Source organism: Tachypleus tridentatus, chromosome 9 (genome assembly GCF_004210375.1).
Source record: "Tachypleus tridentatus isolate NWPU-2018 chromosome 9, ASM421037v1, whole genome shotgun sequence".
Taxonomy (NCBI): Eukaryota; Metazoa; Arthropoda; class Merostomata; order Xiphosura; family Limulidae; genus Tachypleus; species Tachypleus tridentatus.
Window position 1 is genome coordinate 135,706,044 of NC_134833.1, and position 15,719 is coordinate 135,721,762.

The 15,719-nt window shown below is 30.6% G+C and overlaps 1 protein-coding gene across 2 annotated transcripts in view; it reads left to right on the forward strand.

Annotated features, from left to right (window-relative positions):
• LOC143226444 (protein NEDD1-like) overlaps positions 1-15,324 on the forward strand; it is a 54,648-nt gene extending 39,324 nt beyond the window's left edge. For both annotated transcript variants that reach the window (XM_076457408.1, XM_076457409.1), the window contains exons 11-15: positions 4,823-4,971; positions 6,343-6,466; positions 7,102-7,574; positions 8,640-8,753; positions 9,050-15,324. In XM_076457408.1, coding sequence (XP_076313523.1) covers positions 4,823-4,971; positions 6,343-6,466; positions 7,102-7,574; positions 8,640-8,753; positions 9,050-9,154 — 965 coding nt within the window. In that variant the 3' untranslated portion in view covers positions 9,155-15,324. The remainder of the gene's footprint in view (positions 1-4,822; positions 4,972-6,342; positions 6,467-7,101; positions 7,575-8,639; positions 8,754-9,049) is intronic.
• The last annotated feature ends 395 nt before the right edge of the window (positions 15,325-15,719 follow it).

Consider the following 15,719-nt stretch of genomic DNA (forward strand, 5'->3'; position numbering starts at 1 on the left):
AAAGCTTCTTGCACAGTGACTTGTGCAAGTGACATACAGAAGATAGATCTTATTTACTATTTTACATGCTTATTTTGAATCTGCAATGGGCAGATTAAGAGTATTGTGCAACCATAAAACCAAATAAAAACGAAAGTTAACATCCTTTTTGTCACACGTTTTAGTTCTGTAAAGTTGTTTGTAGTTCTTTTTGAAACTTATTCCTCTTATAAAAGTAAAATAAAAATTTTGCAATTTCCTTTTGACTTCAGGAAGAGGCTTAAGCAAATGCTTTGTTTTACTAATGGATATTAAATAATCTTTCATTATAATTGGATATTTATATTTAAATATTATTAACCTATAGATTTAATACTAACTTATTTTTATACTGTTTAATTACAGTTAGATCTATATATATATATATATGTTTCTTCATATTGAGTAATTTTATGTTTTTCTCTGTTACAACACTCAGTGTAAAGAACTGAAGAAAAAACTTGGGTGAAGTTGTTCATTTTATATGTAAATTATTTAGGGGAGATCAGCAGTAATTAGTGGGATTAACTGTTTCTTGATGGACTCGGTATAATATACACAGGTTAAGTATTTTTACTATAACTTTTGATGAAGTATATATACCTTTACAAAATTTGGTAGACTTTTAGTAAAGACTGCAATTCTTTTTGCATATAAAACCAGACTTCTTAATGAAGTGATTTTCATGTTATGATTAAAAAAAATTAATCATCATCCCAGAAATCTCAAATATTTTTGTGTTTTCAGTAATACTTTATATTTTCTCTACCCTAACAATATAGGGTCTATCAATTTGACTGGCCTTATAACCACCATAAAAAATTAGGAAATATATATATATAAATTATGCTTTTTTCATTTTAGAATGACAAAAACACATATGTTTAGTCTAAATAAATAGTCTCATTCATTTACATATATTTATTATTTGTATTTTATTGACCTTCCATTCATGTCTGGCTAACATTACAGAAGTTGCACTTCTGTGGTGCATGTGAAATTGTACTAAGGGTATAAAACTGGCCTTACAAAGTAATGACTGTGTTTTAATGTAAAATACAGTCACATTTTATATATAATACATTATATATACATTTCAGCTATTTACAAATAAGTTTTAAAAGTTATTTTTCTTAAAACATAACAGTAAATAAGTAAGTGTAGAAAACTATAATTTTTTCTAGTTATGAACTTTGTGTTCATTTACTGTTAGCCATAGGTTGCTAAGCCTATTAGATTTCGTACATGGAGGATGTGAATAATTTTTTTTGGTTTTATATGTACACTTGAAATAACGAAAAATCATAAATTGGCTCTTTAATACCATAGATGCTTACCATAATTTTTAAATCTCAGTGATTGAGCTTTATTTGGGTCTAAAAATATAAAACTTTGGGCCAACTGAAGACTCAACTTACCAGCTTGAAATCTTGGAACAGAAGAACAATTTGACATCTGAGAAAGACACTAGAGGGACATTTTGAGTTTTTGATTGGTTATTCACATGACATAGAAGTACATGTGCATAAGGAAGTGTTTTGAAAAATGAAAAAGTGTGAGCAGGACATTCTGTGTGTGTGTGATTTGGAACATGAGCAATATCTCAGCATATAGTAAAGCTATGAGATTATTATTTTATATTCTAGCATTTCAATATTGGTAATTTTAGTTCCTAATGCATACAAAAATGTAGACTTTGTATTTGAACATCATATTTGAACCAATGCTGTATTCAACATGTGACACACAAATTGATATTTAGATGTGTTCTTTTGATATTTACTTTTAAATTAAGAAATTAATTAATGTATAATACTAAAATTTGAATTATAATGTATAATTTGAGACCAAACTTATCAACATACATTCATTAAATAGTAGTTCAGTAAAATTGTGAACGCAAGTTAACAAACTCCATAACTAAATTTCAGAAGGATTGACAAAATTTACTAGAGAATTGTTTTTACTTTTTTACTTATTTTGTAATTATAAAATTTGGTTTATTCTTATTCAAAATGGTAAAAGTGTGAAGCATTTAATTAATTAAAACGGATACATTTTGTACATCAAAATTAATTCTTTGAAATGGTAGCCTGTTTTCTGAACTGTTTATAAATAACCATTTAAAAGGTCAAAATAAGCAAAAGCCATGCTTGACACCACCCAAACCTGTAATTATTGTAACCAAAAGCTTTTTCATTTCTCAAAATGTATGTCAAGTTAATTGCAAGATTAAATTTCTTATTTATGTCCAAAAAATAATTTCTAGATTATTTAAATATTGAAAGTAAATATTATGAATTGAACTTGTTAAACATTGCTTCTCAACAGCTATCATTCTAGCCACGTATATTGTATCCATGAATAACCTAAGATTTAATTAAGTTATAGTTGTTAATCTTGTTTACTGAGAGAAGACAGTTTCTTTTTTTAAACATTCAGTTTTGTAATTTACCAGTAAAAATATACATAAGTTGTTATCCGAATAGTGTTTGTGGTTAGTTGTGTAAAACCAAGACTACTGGAATAATACTAGACAATAAATAGATATGCAAGTAAATAAGTTAACCTTTCCACAAATGCATATTTTTTTCCACTTCATTTTTACTGACATACATTCATTATTTAATTTAACTACTTTTGGTTTATGTCATACCAATTATTATAGCATAAAATCATGACTAATAACCCAGGCCAGGTGGGTTTAGGCATTCAACTTGTAATCCGAGGGTCACGGGTTCGAATCCGGTCGCACCAAACATGCTTGCCCTTTCAGCTGTGGGGGCATTGTAATGTGATGGTAAATCCCACTATTTGTTGGTAAAAGAGTAGCCCAAGAGTTTGTGGTGGGTGGTGATGACTAGCTACCTTCCCTCTAGCGTTACACTGCTAAATTATGGACGGCTAGTGCAGATAGCCCTTGTGTAGCTTTGTGCGAAATTAAAACAAACAAACAAACAGACTAATAACCATGATTTAATAGTACACAAGTTTTAAGTTCTTTATTTTAAAAGGCAGTATATTTAAAAAATCCTTAATTTTCTCTAGTGTGAGAAATGACATTCCTTTGTCTAAATATCCCCTCTTCTGTAATTTATTCACTACCCTTTTAATAAGTACAAAATTTAATGCAAGTTGTTTGCTGTTAAATCATTGTTATTCAAACAAAGCATATTTTTTGTAGTCTTCAACCTTGTTCAGTTACAGAACCATGAAACAGTAAATCAGATCCCTCTTGCTACACCCACCTGTCACACTCTTTCTTTCAGGATTTGTTAATGGCTCTCTCTTACATTTAATTCTATATTATTTATAGCCAATAGAAAGCCAAGGTTTGCATCTGCCAAATGATGTATTATATTACATTGTTTTCTGAACAGAGAATTCTCAGTTTCTGTTTCAGTACAAGCTTTGTTCCTATGGGAAACATATCGACTAGCTTGGAAGGGTTTGTAATGGCTGTTATTGTATAGGTAGAAAGGCAGAAAAGTGTGATAGGTATGGGACAAAGTCTGCTTTTTTTGCATGCTATGATTATTATAAAAAAGTAGAGTTAACAGTTATTGACAGTTGACATAAAAAAGAAAAACAGACATTCCAGGTAAGTACTTAATTTCTTGTTTTTTTCCGCAAGTATTCTTTGTTTATTATTATAAAATTAACTAAAATGTAAAAATAGGAGTCTATTTAGGTTATTTATGGTTATATTAGATGAAATAAATAATTATATAATAAAACAATTTCATGAGACACATGCAATCAGCTCAGAGTAGCTTGTAAGTAATGTAATTTGATGTTGTAATGTGAGCCCTACATTTTTAAGTAATTTACAACTTATAATGGCATGAATAGTAGCTATAAAGATTCAAAGGGCAACAAGATTTAAGTTAAACAGTCGTATACCGTTATGAGTATAAAGCTACTTAGAAAAAACAAATAAAGTTTCATGTTACAATTTGAAGTCACTCTAGAAAGATAAAAGGTAATTCAGACTTTTTTTTTTATTGTATAGTGTTAGGGTAAGGGAAAATAACACATATAAGGTTCTACTGGAAACAAATGTTTGAAATGTATTTAGGAAGTTTGAGAAATTACATAAATGAAATTTGAGGTTTTGGGGACAAAGAATAGTATTTGTAATCATACCATAAAATTCACTGTATGCTAAGACTAGTATTGAAACAGTCTTGATATATTTACAAACAAATGTTTTGTGATGTTTTCCAAATGTCTACCAAATTTTGTGAAAATACACACTGTATTAAACATTATAGTACAAATATGTAACTAGTGCAAATATGTATGCAGACTTCATTTTTTGTATTGAGCCTGTTGCTTAAAGTATACCAATAATTTATGGGTAATAATAATTTTATACATTCTAGCCATGACAAAGCATATATGATCTTATCAAATAATATTTTTGCCATCCCTTGGGTTCAGTTTTATGCAAATCAAATGTTGAGCAGTACATTTGTCTCTCTGGAGCACAGTAAGATAACCTTCTATGTCATGATTGAATTGCTGCTCAAACAGTCGTATTCAGTGAGTTCTAAGTATGTTGTTCTCCTCTACATCTTTTGAACTTTTACATTTGATAAAAAGTACAGGCATTCTGTACATTATTCTGAAATTTGTTAATCTCTAGAAGAGTCCATGAGCAATAGACTGACAATTCCTGAAAGCAATGTTAATGTCTGGAGATTTAGTTTATAATAAGTCATAATTTTTATCAGTTTATGCTTAATGAGATTTTAATGATAAAGCATTTATCAAATGAATATATCATTATGTAATTTTGCAGAAACAGTGTTTTCACCTCTTCAAGAATCTACAATGAATTCAAATGTTCGAAGACAACCCATTGGTGGGGGTAGTCAAAATTCCTCTCATCTTCTTGGTGATCGTCCTGTTACAACAGGGTTAGCTGAATCAGATGAAGAAAAAAATAATGTAAGCACTGATTTCTTTCATTTCCTATGCTTTAAATACAGTAGAAACTTATGTGGTTATTTGTTTAAAATGTTTTTAATGTGTTATTGGTATTAATGTTTCAAAGAAGAATTTGGATGTCAAAATCCAACTTGGATGAAGAACTTCTGTAATGTGCGAGTCTGAATTGCTGGTAATGTACTTTTTTTGCAGGAAGTTATTATTAAATGTCTGAGGTTAAGGTATAGAAAATAGTTTGATGTTATTTGAATGATTAATTTCATTTGATATTCTGAAAGAACTATACTATACCAGCTATGACATCTTGTGAAGGCTATTAAACTGTGATACATTAACAGATTTAAGGTCATATGTTTCGAAATGGCAAATCAGACAACTTTATGTACCCTTTTATTCAAGCTATAAGAATATGTTGGTTATCAACATATTTCCTTCAGTAACAAGCAATGACTGTCATTTTATTAAGGCTCACCTACAGAAATGGATAAAGTGTGACTCATCAAACCACATTAACATTTTCAGTCAGCTGTGGTTCACCTTTTTGCTTTTTGCACCAGTGAAATCATGTTTTTCTATCTGCATCTGAGTAGTTTTCTAACTTGTTGGCTGTTGTAAAAATTTGTACAACCTCCTTTGCATGGTATAGTTAGAGATAGTAACCCTGATCGTTAATAGATGAACTGGTCTTCCAACTCTGATCTGTTGCATTTCATAAGTACATACCAGGTGTCATCAGCCTTCAGCTCAAGAGCTGCAACCAGCCTTTCAAGGAGATTTGTGTGGTTCTCATGCTATTTGCTGTGTCTATCAAGGAGAATCAAACCCTTGATTTTAGCAGTGTGAATTAAAAAACTTACCACTGTCCTGCTATGGGATTGTTCTTTTTTAGACACTTCTTCTTTGAAGGGTTGCTGACCCCTGGCCTATACAATTGTTTCTTCCATTGGTGAGTTACAGTTGTTAGTCTTTTTTGTTGACAGATTTAATTCATTTTTAATTCATCTGTTAATACTGTTTACACATCTTTGAACAAACAGTTCTTTATAATGACATTTTAGTCAGACTAGTGTTCTCTTGTATCCAACTGAAAGTCTTAGAGATCTTTGTTTTTTTCATATTGTCTTTTAGACTGCTATGTGACTACATTTGTATATTTATTGGGCTGTAGTGATCAATTACCACAAGACACGATCAGACTAAATTGTATATATAAAGAAGTAATATTCTAGTGTTTTGATGGAGATTGTTTTAAAGTGGTCAATGAGCGTCTTTGATATCAGTTTCATACATCTTTTACTATTTCAAAACATAACCTTTTGTTTTGAAATTGTTTTCAAACATTTATCTATACTTACACTTTTTATGTCTTAGTCTGTAGCTCCCATTACCTTGCCAGAAATGCCAGTTTCAGTGAATTCTTTTTATTATGCTACCATTTCTGAAGAAAGCAATTGTAGCCAAAAGCCTGCTAGTGCATCTCCTACAAAGAACTCAGGTATTGCTTTATCTCATTCTTAAACCTGTATGTAACTGTATTGGTAATTTCTGTAGAAAACATTGCCACATTTTTCCATGAATGTAACATGTATCATTTGAGCTATTTCAGTTCTATAGTATTTATTAATAACACAACAACAGATTATTATCCGATTTGTTTCTTGCACTATACAAATTTGTATTATAATAGTATCTATTTCTGGAAGTAAGGAAGTAAATATTGGATATATATTACTAAGATTTTATAGTGGTTGCACCAGTCTTTGATTATTTGTAGTTGTAAGATGATATTTTGTATTAGGATTGTGATTTCATTGCATTTCTTTATTATTTGTATTTACTTCCTGTAACTCTTAAACAGCAGGAGTGTTGTAGGTAGCAGCATCAGTTGATGATGGCTACTGGTTAAGGGTTAATATTTTATAACTTTTACACCTCAAAGTTTGGACTCATTCATACTTTTGTGTTTTCATGAAACATTTTAAACATAAAAATTTAACCAATGCTTTCATAAGGTATCAACTGTACATGTACAGTGTTTTTTGGATAATGTTTTAATTAGATTGAGTAAAACTGTGTACTGGATTAATTTTCATATGCTTATTAAAAATTCTTACAATATATTCTACACAGCAGAGAAAGTTATTAGCCAGACTAGTACAGAAGCACCAGCTAAGTGCACCAGCCTTCTTGATGATGTTTTGGAAAATGATAAATTTGGCCAGAATCATAGAACTGAACCTTGTGGTGGGTCATCATCAGCAGGACTGGACACAATAACTTCTTCAAATCACTTGGATTCACCATCCACTATGGATCGACCAGATGTCATGGGAGCAACTGGAGAAGAAGGTGCTGGTGATATCTCTTCAGACAAATGGAAGATCACAGATGTAAAAGAATCAAGTATTAATGGATGGCAAGATGATGGTGATACAAAGGAACAGGAACCAAAATCCCAGTCTTTACTGAGCAAAAGAATAACGTGTAGGAAGCCATGGTCCATCATTACCTCTGGTAATCAGGAACCTCAAGCTTGGGATAAATGTTTAGAAAGTCAAGTTGTTGAAGAATCCAGAAGATTGGCTTCTCCTCAGGCTTTTCAGGCATGCATTATTATGATTCCATACTGCCTTAATTTTGTCCTAAAGCCTTTTTGTTTGGGAAGTTTAATTCACATACTTAATATATATGCTATTTATGGGCCCAAGCATGTTGTTACTTTGTGATATGGAGGTTAGAAACTCAATGGCATATTTAAAAAAATGAAGTTTAGTGGATAGTATTAAAAATCACTCTTGAACTTACAAAAAAATTAAATTGATAAACTGATAAATTTATGATTTTTATAATTTTTGAAATATATAAATTCTGCAGCAAATTCTCCATAGCAAAGTGAGATCTAAAACATTGCATAGTCTTATATTTAAAACTATACAGTTTAGATAGGTATCATACTGAATACAATTGGATGGGAAATGCTGGAAAATTATTTGTAATGTATAGAAAAAGATTCATGATGCAAACTTGTTTTTATTCTTGTAAAGTTGACTTTGTGAACTTTTAGGTTGTTCTTTTTCTTTTTTCTTATGCACTATATTTTTTTTTATCTGATTATGTCAATCTTACACACACAAACTGAATGAAATTTTGGTAGTGAATTTTGTAGTAATGGTATTTTGTTTCATTGTGCTTAACAATTCAAAATAGTAGTACAAACATTTGTAATAGCAAGGGTTGGTTATAAAGTAGGGGTTATATGCAAAAAAGATTAGAATATTGAGGGTCAGGAAATTTTGCATATTGGCCTGGCATGGCCAGGTGGTTAAGGCACTCGACTTGTACTCTGAGGGTCATGAGCTCGAATCCCTGTTACACCAAATATGCTCACCCTTTCAGCCCTGGGGGCATTATAATGTGGCAATCAATCTCACTATTTGTTGATAAAAGAGTAGCCCAAGAGTTGGCAGTATATGGTGATGACTAGCTGCCTTCCCTCTAGTCTTACTCTGCTATATTGGGGACAACTAACAATAATAGCCTTCATGTAGCTTTGTGCGAAATTCAAAAAAAAACAAACAAACAATTTTTGCATATTATTAACAATCAAGAAATTTATATTGTTTTGAAAATTTTATGATTCATAACTGACATGCTTGTGTGATTTACAGGCAGAATTTGTGCACCAAGTTGTTAGAGATGCTATGGAAGAATTCAGAGATTCTGTCCACAGAGACCTGTTCAATCTCCATGTGGAAGTGATAAGGCAGTTTCACAACCAGATGGTAAACTAAGCTTTTAATATGTTGTATGTTATGGTGGTAACTGTATTACAAAAGGTTGGTGAAAACCTACTGAATATAAAGTGTAAATGGAATAGATATGTCAAAAATCTTTCAGAAATTCAGTTAAAAAAGCCTAAAGTTTCAGATATAAAATGGATAAATTTAGATATTTGTCTTCCTTCTTGTGTTTTAACATACTTTTAAAAGGTTTTTGAAACACTATTACCTTTTGTTTATTCATTGATATGTAGCAGTTAAGCTGTGAATAGCATTTTTTCTTCTCTTTCTTTCTCTAGGCTGAAATTCATAACTTGGTGAGACAATATTCGGTGAACGATGAACTCTTAGCTGAGCTAGAAAGACTACGAGAAGAAAATAAACAGTTGAAAGCTACCTTTTAGGAAATTAAAATATTAAAGCTATATTTCAATGCAGGGGCTACTAAAAATACATATTAACTAATACCCATTTAAAAGTTACTCAAAAGAACTTCTAAAGTATTTTTATACAGCCTAAATAAGTCAGAAACCTGCTTTATTTGTCTTTATTTAACATCTTTGTATAAATCTGTGTAAATATTTGTACATCAAAGGTGTGGAATCACTTTCTTGTGGAATATATAGTTTTTCCATGTATGTTGTTTGATCAGCATTCTGTTTGTCACTTCCTAGTTGTAATGTATATTTTTCTTAAATTCATTCATCTAACTTGTCTTTGTTACTAATCAATTTAAAGAGTCGTGAGAAATTTGACAAAATTTGTAGTATCTGGGTAAAACTTATTTTTGAATATTTTTAATATGTTAATATTTTTCTAAAGTTTAACAGTTTTTAAGGGTAATATGCAAAAATTTATACATAAAAAATGGATATATCAATCAGCTGCCTATAAACCTGTACATTTTATGGTGTCTTCATTCAAGTTTAAACAAAATATGTAAAAGTGAAAAATTAAAGCTTTATACCAAAGCTATCACATTCATGAAATAAAAAATACAAACGGAGGAACATTTGTTTTTTTTACATTTCTCTGAGATATTATTTTCAATTTTTATTTTTTCAGATGACATGATTATTGTAGATAAGTTTGTTTTCAGAATATCTCAGTGAAATGAACAAGCACTTCATATTTTTTTAACTCCTGATGAATGATGGCTGTTTGGCTAAATTGTTATTAAACTTTCCTATCACATAAAGTGATTTTTAACTGTTTTCATTTAATTTGAGATTTATTATAGCTTTAGGTTTTTAAGCAACTGAATATGCTGAATGCAATTTTTTATGGTTTTTAGTTAGTACAGTAACAGTTATTAGTAACTTGACAAATAATTCTGGTATACACCATTTCAGGTGTTTTAATAAACATGTAGCCATTTCTGCTACTGTATATATCAGGTGAGATAACTTCTGATATGATGTATTTTTTTCCAGTGTACACTGTATGTTAGTACTTGATTTAAGAAATAAAAAACAAAAGGGAACCCCAACAAAAATGGTTGAAAAACAACAGAAGACCATTAATACCTCTTATTATGTGGACAAAGATGATAATTACTATTTGAAAAGTTTTGGAGTATAGTTGTCCACAAACACAGGTTTTAAGTAATAAATTTATTACATGAAGTAGTTTTACTATTCATTCTGTTTGTGTATTATATTCAGTCATGATACAACTGCCAGTGGAGATCGAACTATATAAGAGTTTTATTACAGAATGGCTTTTTTTTATTATTATAGAAGGTTAGGCTATGATACATACTTGATTAAAATATGTAAATTGATAGTTTTATGTGCCAGTAACAAAAATCTGTAAAATTGTTTTAATTGTAAATATTTAGATTGGTGTTGATTAAAAAAAAATACATTAATGAGCCAGTGAGAGACATGTTTGTTGGATAAAAAGAAGGCATTGGGACTGCATAAAGTAATTTAAGGTGGTAAGGTGTGTGAAATCTGTTAGTGTATCACAAGCTTTGTGGCCAAACAAACAGAAGCATGGAAGTGTCTAGATAATATGCAGAAGTATTCAGGAACTGTTTAGAACCACCTTGGTAAATATTGTGCAGCAAGCTGAGTACAATATTATGTCTATAACTGATATCAAGGTATTCCTGTCTTCTTATCCCACTGCTGACTATTGTGATACTTCAGTTTTCCTTACCGAATTACAAGTGAAATCGTTTGTGTTTCATTTGAAAGCTAAACATCAGAAGCATAAATTGTTGGGAGTTGCTTAGTTAATGATGCTGAGATATATTGAATTTATTCCAAGTAGATAGACCTTACTACTAGCTAGTAGGGAAACTTGAGGATATTATATTATTTTACTTTAAACTTTATCAACTAACAAATTTTTCTGTTTAAGTTGTCTCGAAATGAGACATCCAAAAGTACCTCTTGTCTCCTAATGGATGTGTTAGTATGGTCTTGTTGTTTAGTTATTCGAGTCACTATTCTGTTTTGTCCAAACTCATGATTACTCAAAATTTGATGTGTTTCTCTGGTTGGTGAAAAAAGAAATAACTGAGTATTAATTTCCTTGTTTATCTTGGTTGTTTTTATGTGTACATGTGTATACAAAAGTATATATACATATGCACTCCAATTATTATTTTACTGTATTATAAATATTATAAACGATTACCACATAACCTGTATTTTATTTCCTATCTGGAAGTGCAAAGTCTACTAGAATATTGTCAATGAGAAATAAGAATATATTTAGTGCCCCATATGTATTTTATCAGAAATGGAGGAATTATCTTTTTATGCTTCAGGTGGTAAGAGATATGATAACCGAAAATTATGAGAAATTGTTTTTACACTTTAATACAGTAGTAAACAACAAATAACTATCATTGCTTAGCAAGTGTTAAAATGATCTACTGAAAGGTGTCTTTGAAACGGGATTATTGATCATTTTATTTGTTTAGGATTAAGACGTGTGTTTTAAAAAATAGTTCCATGGGGCTTATGATTGAGATTTATTAATTTCAAGAAATAAATCATAGAAGCAAATAATTTCTGGTGTGTATATATGGTATTTACAGTGTTAATTTTCAAACGTATAGTTTACCTCTTTACACTATTCTGATTGTCACTGGGGTGTACTCTCCCTTCGAAATGTATTGTGTATGACTTTTTGTGCTGCATTGCGATTGCAATCGGAAATTGTTGAACAGTACTTAGTTTATTTGGATATACAAAGGAATGTTTTGACGTCACTAGGTTTTGCGGGAGATTTTCTTTATAATTTCGGATATGGATGATTGAAAATGGTGTTAAAATGTACGTTAAAAAAGCGGTTAATTTTCTAAACATTACTGCATTTTACACCAGATAATCCTAAGTTAGCGTTATAACCCTCGTGTAGCGAAATGCAAACCGCTTCCAAAGCACATATTTAAACATGAACTTACCTGTATTGTTTTAGTAGCATAGACGAACAGGGCTTTTAAACTTTAATAAAGCCAATAGTATATTTTTATATTAAAATTGGGCTATTTGAACAGGAACGTTAAATGTGCCGTGTCTAAAATTACTTTTGAGTTAAAGTTTTCAAACGTTTTTATTTCGGTAAGAACATCTTACGTTTTGCTATACGTAAAGATCTATTTTCAATTAGACAAAAAATAGTCATTCTTTAATATCGAAGTATTGTAAGTCAATACTTATACAGCAACTAGTTATGTTTATTGACTTATTTTTTTTAATAGTGGCCCGACTTCTCTTAAATGAATGTTAATTGCATCTGAGTACTCAGTTATTGAAGGATGAGAACAGAGAAAGGATTATGGTGAGATACAATATTGCATGTTTAATTTTTGCATATATTTCACTTCATTTGATGGAAGTGTAATGTTACTCCACATGGGGACATGTAAACAAACTGAAGATCTAATTGTTTATTGGTCTGACTGTGTCAGGTTGTTAGGGCTTTATATGTAACATTCAATCCCACTATTCGTTGGTCAAAGAGTGCCCAAGAGTTGGCGGTGGGTGGTGATGACTAGCTGCCTTTCCTCTAGTCTTACACTACTAAATTAAGGACTGCTAACGCTGATAGCCCTCGTGTAGCTTTGCGCGAAATTAAAAAAAAAAAAAAAAACTATTATGAAGCAGGTAAAGTAAATGGCGAGTACAGTTTCATATTTATATCTTTTACTGCTCCCAAACAATAATTAATTTATAACCTGTGTACTGAATCAATATTATTAGATATTGCATATGTAACTAATGAATATATTGCAATTTGTTACTGATTAATATTAAGTGCCGTCTTGCCTATTATAAGTAGCATTTTTGAAGAGAATAAACAGAATGCTATGTCATTTTTTGCTGCTACGTTGTTTTGCAAAAATTCTTTCCAATCAAATACGATATAGAATTTTTTTTTAATGGGTTAAAAGTTTTGGCCTTAAATAGACAAGCGCGGGGTAACTAAAGTTTCATGTATATTTAAAAACGAATATATATAACAGGGATAAGATCAAAAGGTGATGATAAATTTAATGCAACGAGAAAGTAATTATGAAAAGAAAGACAAAAAAACGGACTTAAACCTTGGTAATCTTATAACTACTAAATTTAAAAGTTGTATTTTTAAACATTTGTTTTCACATTAAAACATTTAATTAATGTTGTGCTTTATAGAATTTAAATGTTTTATAATTTTATTTTGTAATTTCTTGAACATGATCCGCAAAAAAAAAAAAAAAAAAAAATTTATTCACCGAAAGTCGTGTAACCCGGAAACAGTATTTCCGCTTGTAACCTACACCAGATGGATAACGTGTAAGGGGAAATGTGTATTTTGAATAGAAGGTATTACAAAAAAGAATGTGCTATAATTCGCATTTTATACAAGCGGTTACTGTACTTTTTCTTTTACTTCCTGCTAATGTTTTTAAATAATTACTTACTTTATGTGTTGATTGTACATCGTTTTTAGAATTAAACCAGTGATTTAGAGTGATTTAATAGGTAATTAACGTTTTTTGTACATATATGTTTTTTTAGATAACAAAAAGACAGAAAAATGGTTAATGGTTAGAAAGTCATTTGAGAATCATGTGACATAAAACGAGAAGGCTAAAGATCTCGTACATCTTGGCTGGAAATATTCTTATACATTAAGAATATTTTAATGTTTGTGTAATTATTTATTTTTTATTCTCACTCAGAATAGTTTTGAAATATTTCTTGAACCATGTTTAATGTAATTTCACAATTTGTAAAGAATTGTGTAATGACTGTAAAAATTATTTTTAAAATAGATATAAGTACAGTACTGTATGCAAGTGTCAAAGAACAATCTAAGGTAAATCACAGGTGAAATATTATTTATTAATCTTCATATTTAGTAAAACAGAAAATCAGTGGAAGTGATTGAGTTCAACAAACAGTTAATATTTTGTGCGTCCTATTTAGGATTTACTCAAAATGTCTGATACACTCCTGTAAAGTTTATTTGAAAGTAATTTTTGAGTTGTCAAGTTTTTAATCTATCAAATCCCAAATCTGCTGAATTGGGCTCTGTGAGGGCCATTGGATCATTTAAATGACTCCAGCAGTTTCTTTCTTAGCTAAGTAATTTCAGGATAGGTTGGATGAATGTTTGGGGCCATTATCTTCTTGGTAGTAGAATCCTTTACCAATAATACGTAAACCACTTGGTATACCATGACGGATCAGTATATGGAAGTTGCACCGATCCATTATTCCATCTATTTTGTAAATATCTCTTGTTGCCTCAGCCGAAAAACACCCTCAAACTATCACACTCCCTCTTCATAGCAAGTATTGTGCATTGAAGTAAGTATCTTTTTCCGCAGGACGTGCAACTTTTAGTACGTTGTCGTTTGTCTCGTACTTGAGATCAGTGGCAGTTTTACTTCCATCCCAAAGGCTGTATAAAGTAAGATACTTGACATTAGTATCATTGAGTTTAGGTGCTCTGTCTCTTTCCTATTTTCCAATTTACCTGTCTCGGTCTCTAGGGTGTTTTTCAGTGTTTGGGGAGCATTTCAAGTCTGCAGGAACTTGTTGAAGAGTCCAACCAGAATAAAGCAGTAATGTGAGCTCTCTTCTCTACTGACAATTCTGTACATGAAAAAATTATTCCCATAAAGTGACAAAATATTCTATTGTCCTAACACTTTTGCACAGTACTGTATATAAATTTTGTTTTTAAACAATACATGTACACTGTAAAAAAAAAAGTGTGACATGCTGCAGTTCCACTCGATGTGCTCCCTAAATACGTACGTATACAAACATACATGTAAGTATAGGTCAGAAATAAGCTGGCACATTAAAAGACAGAAGTTAAGCCATTGGCTAAATACAGCAACCTAGAAGGCCTCGTATTAAACCGTTAACATCAAAAGAGAATGCAGCAATAGGAGGAAATGGAAGTTGATACAAGTGTGGATAATTCACTGTAAACAGGAAGAAAATGAGAAATCAAGAAAGATAAATTGTAAAATGCTTAACAAGTTGACATAAACTTGTATGTAGTTGTTATACATCATTTATTGTTTAAATAAACCGGTGTGTTTTTGCCAAACAAACGTACTATTTGATGTCTCTTTGTAACACATTTTCTGTTACACTATTCTTCCAGTTGTTCGTTGTTAAAGCTACTTTCTTTGTCTTCGGTAAACCGTTCTTGCTCAGCTTGTTCAATGGAAATATTATGTAATATCCAACATATCATTATGACGATAATGATCTGATTTTATATCTAGATTTTCTTCAAATGACGAATTCTTCATGTAAGTAAGGCAAACGCTTTTTCGCTGGTACACCCTACCAATGACAGTTTACTGTTTTACTATTTCTTTGTTCCCTACATTGCCAATGTCTGTGACTTGGACGAGTAAGTGATATTCCAACTGATATGCTGGATCTCCTACAAGATGACTGTCCATTGAAAATTTTAATAGCATGGCTTCCCAGTGGCACA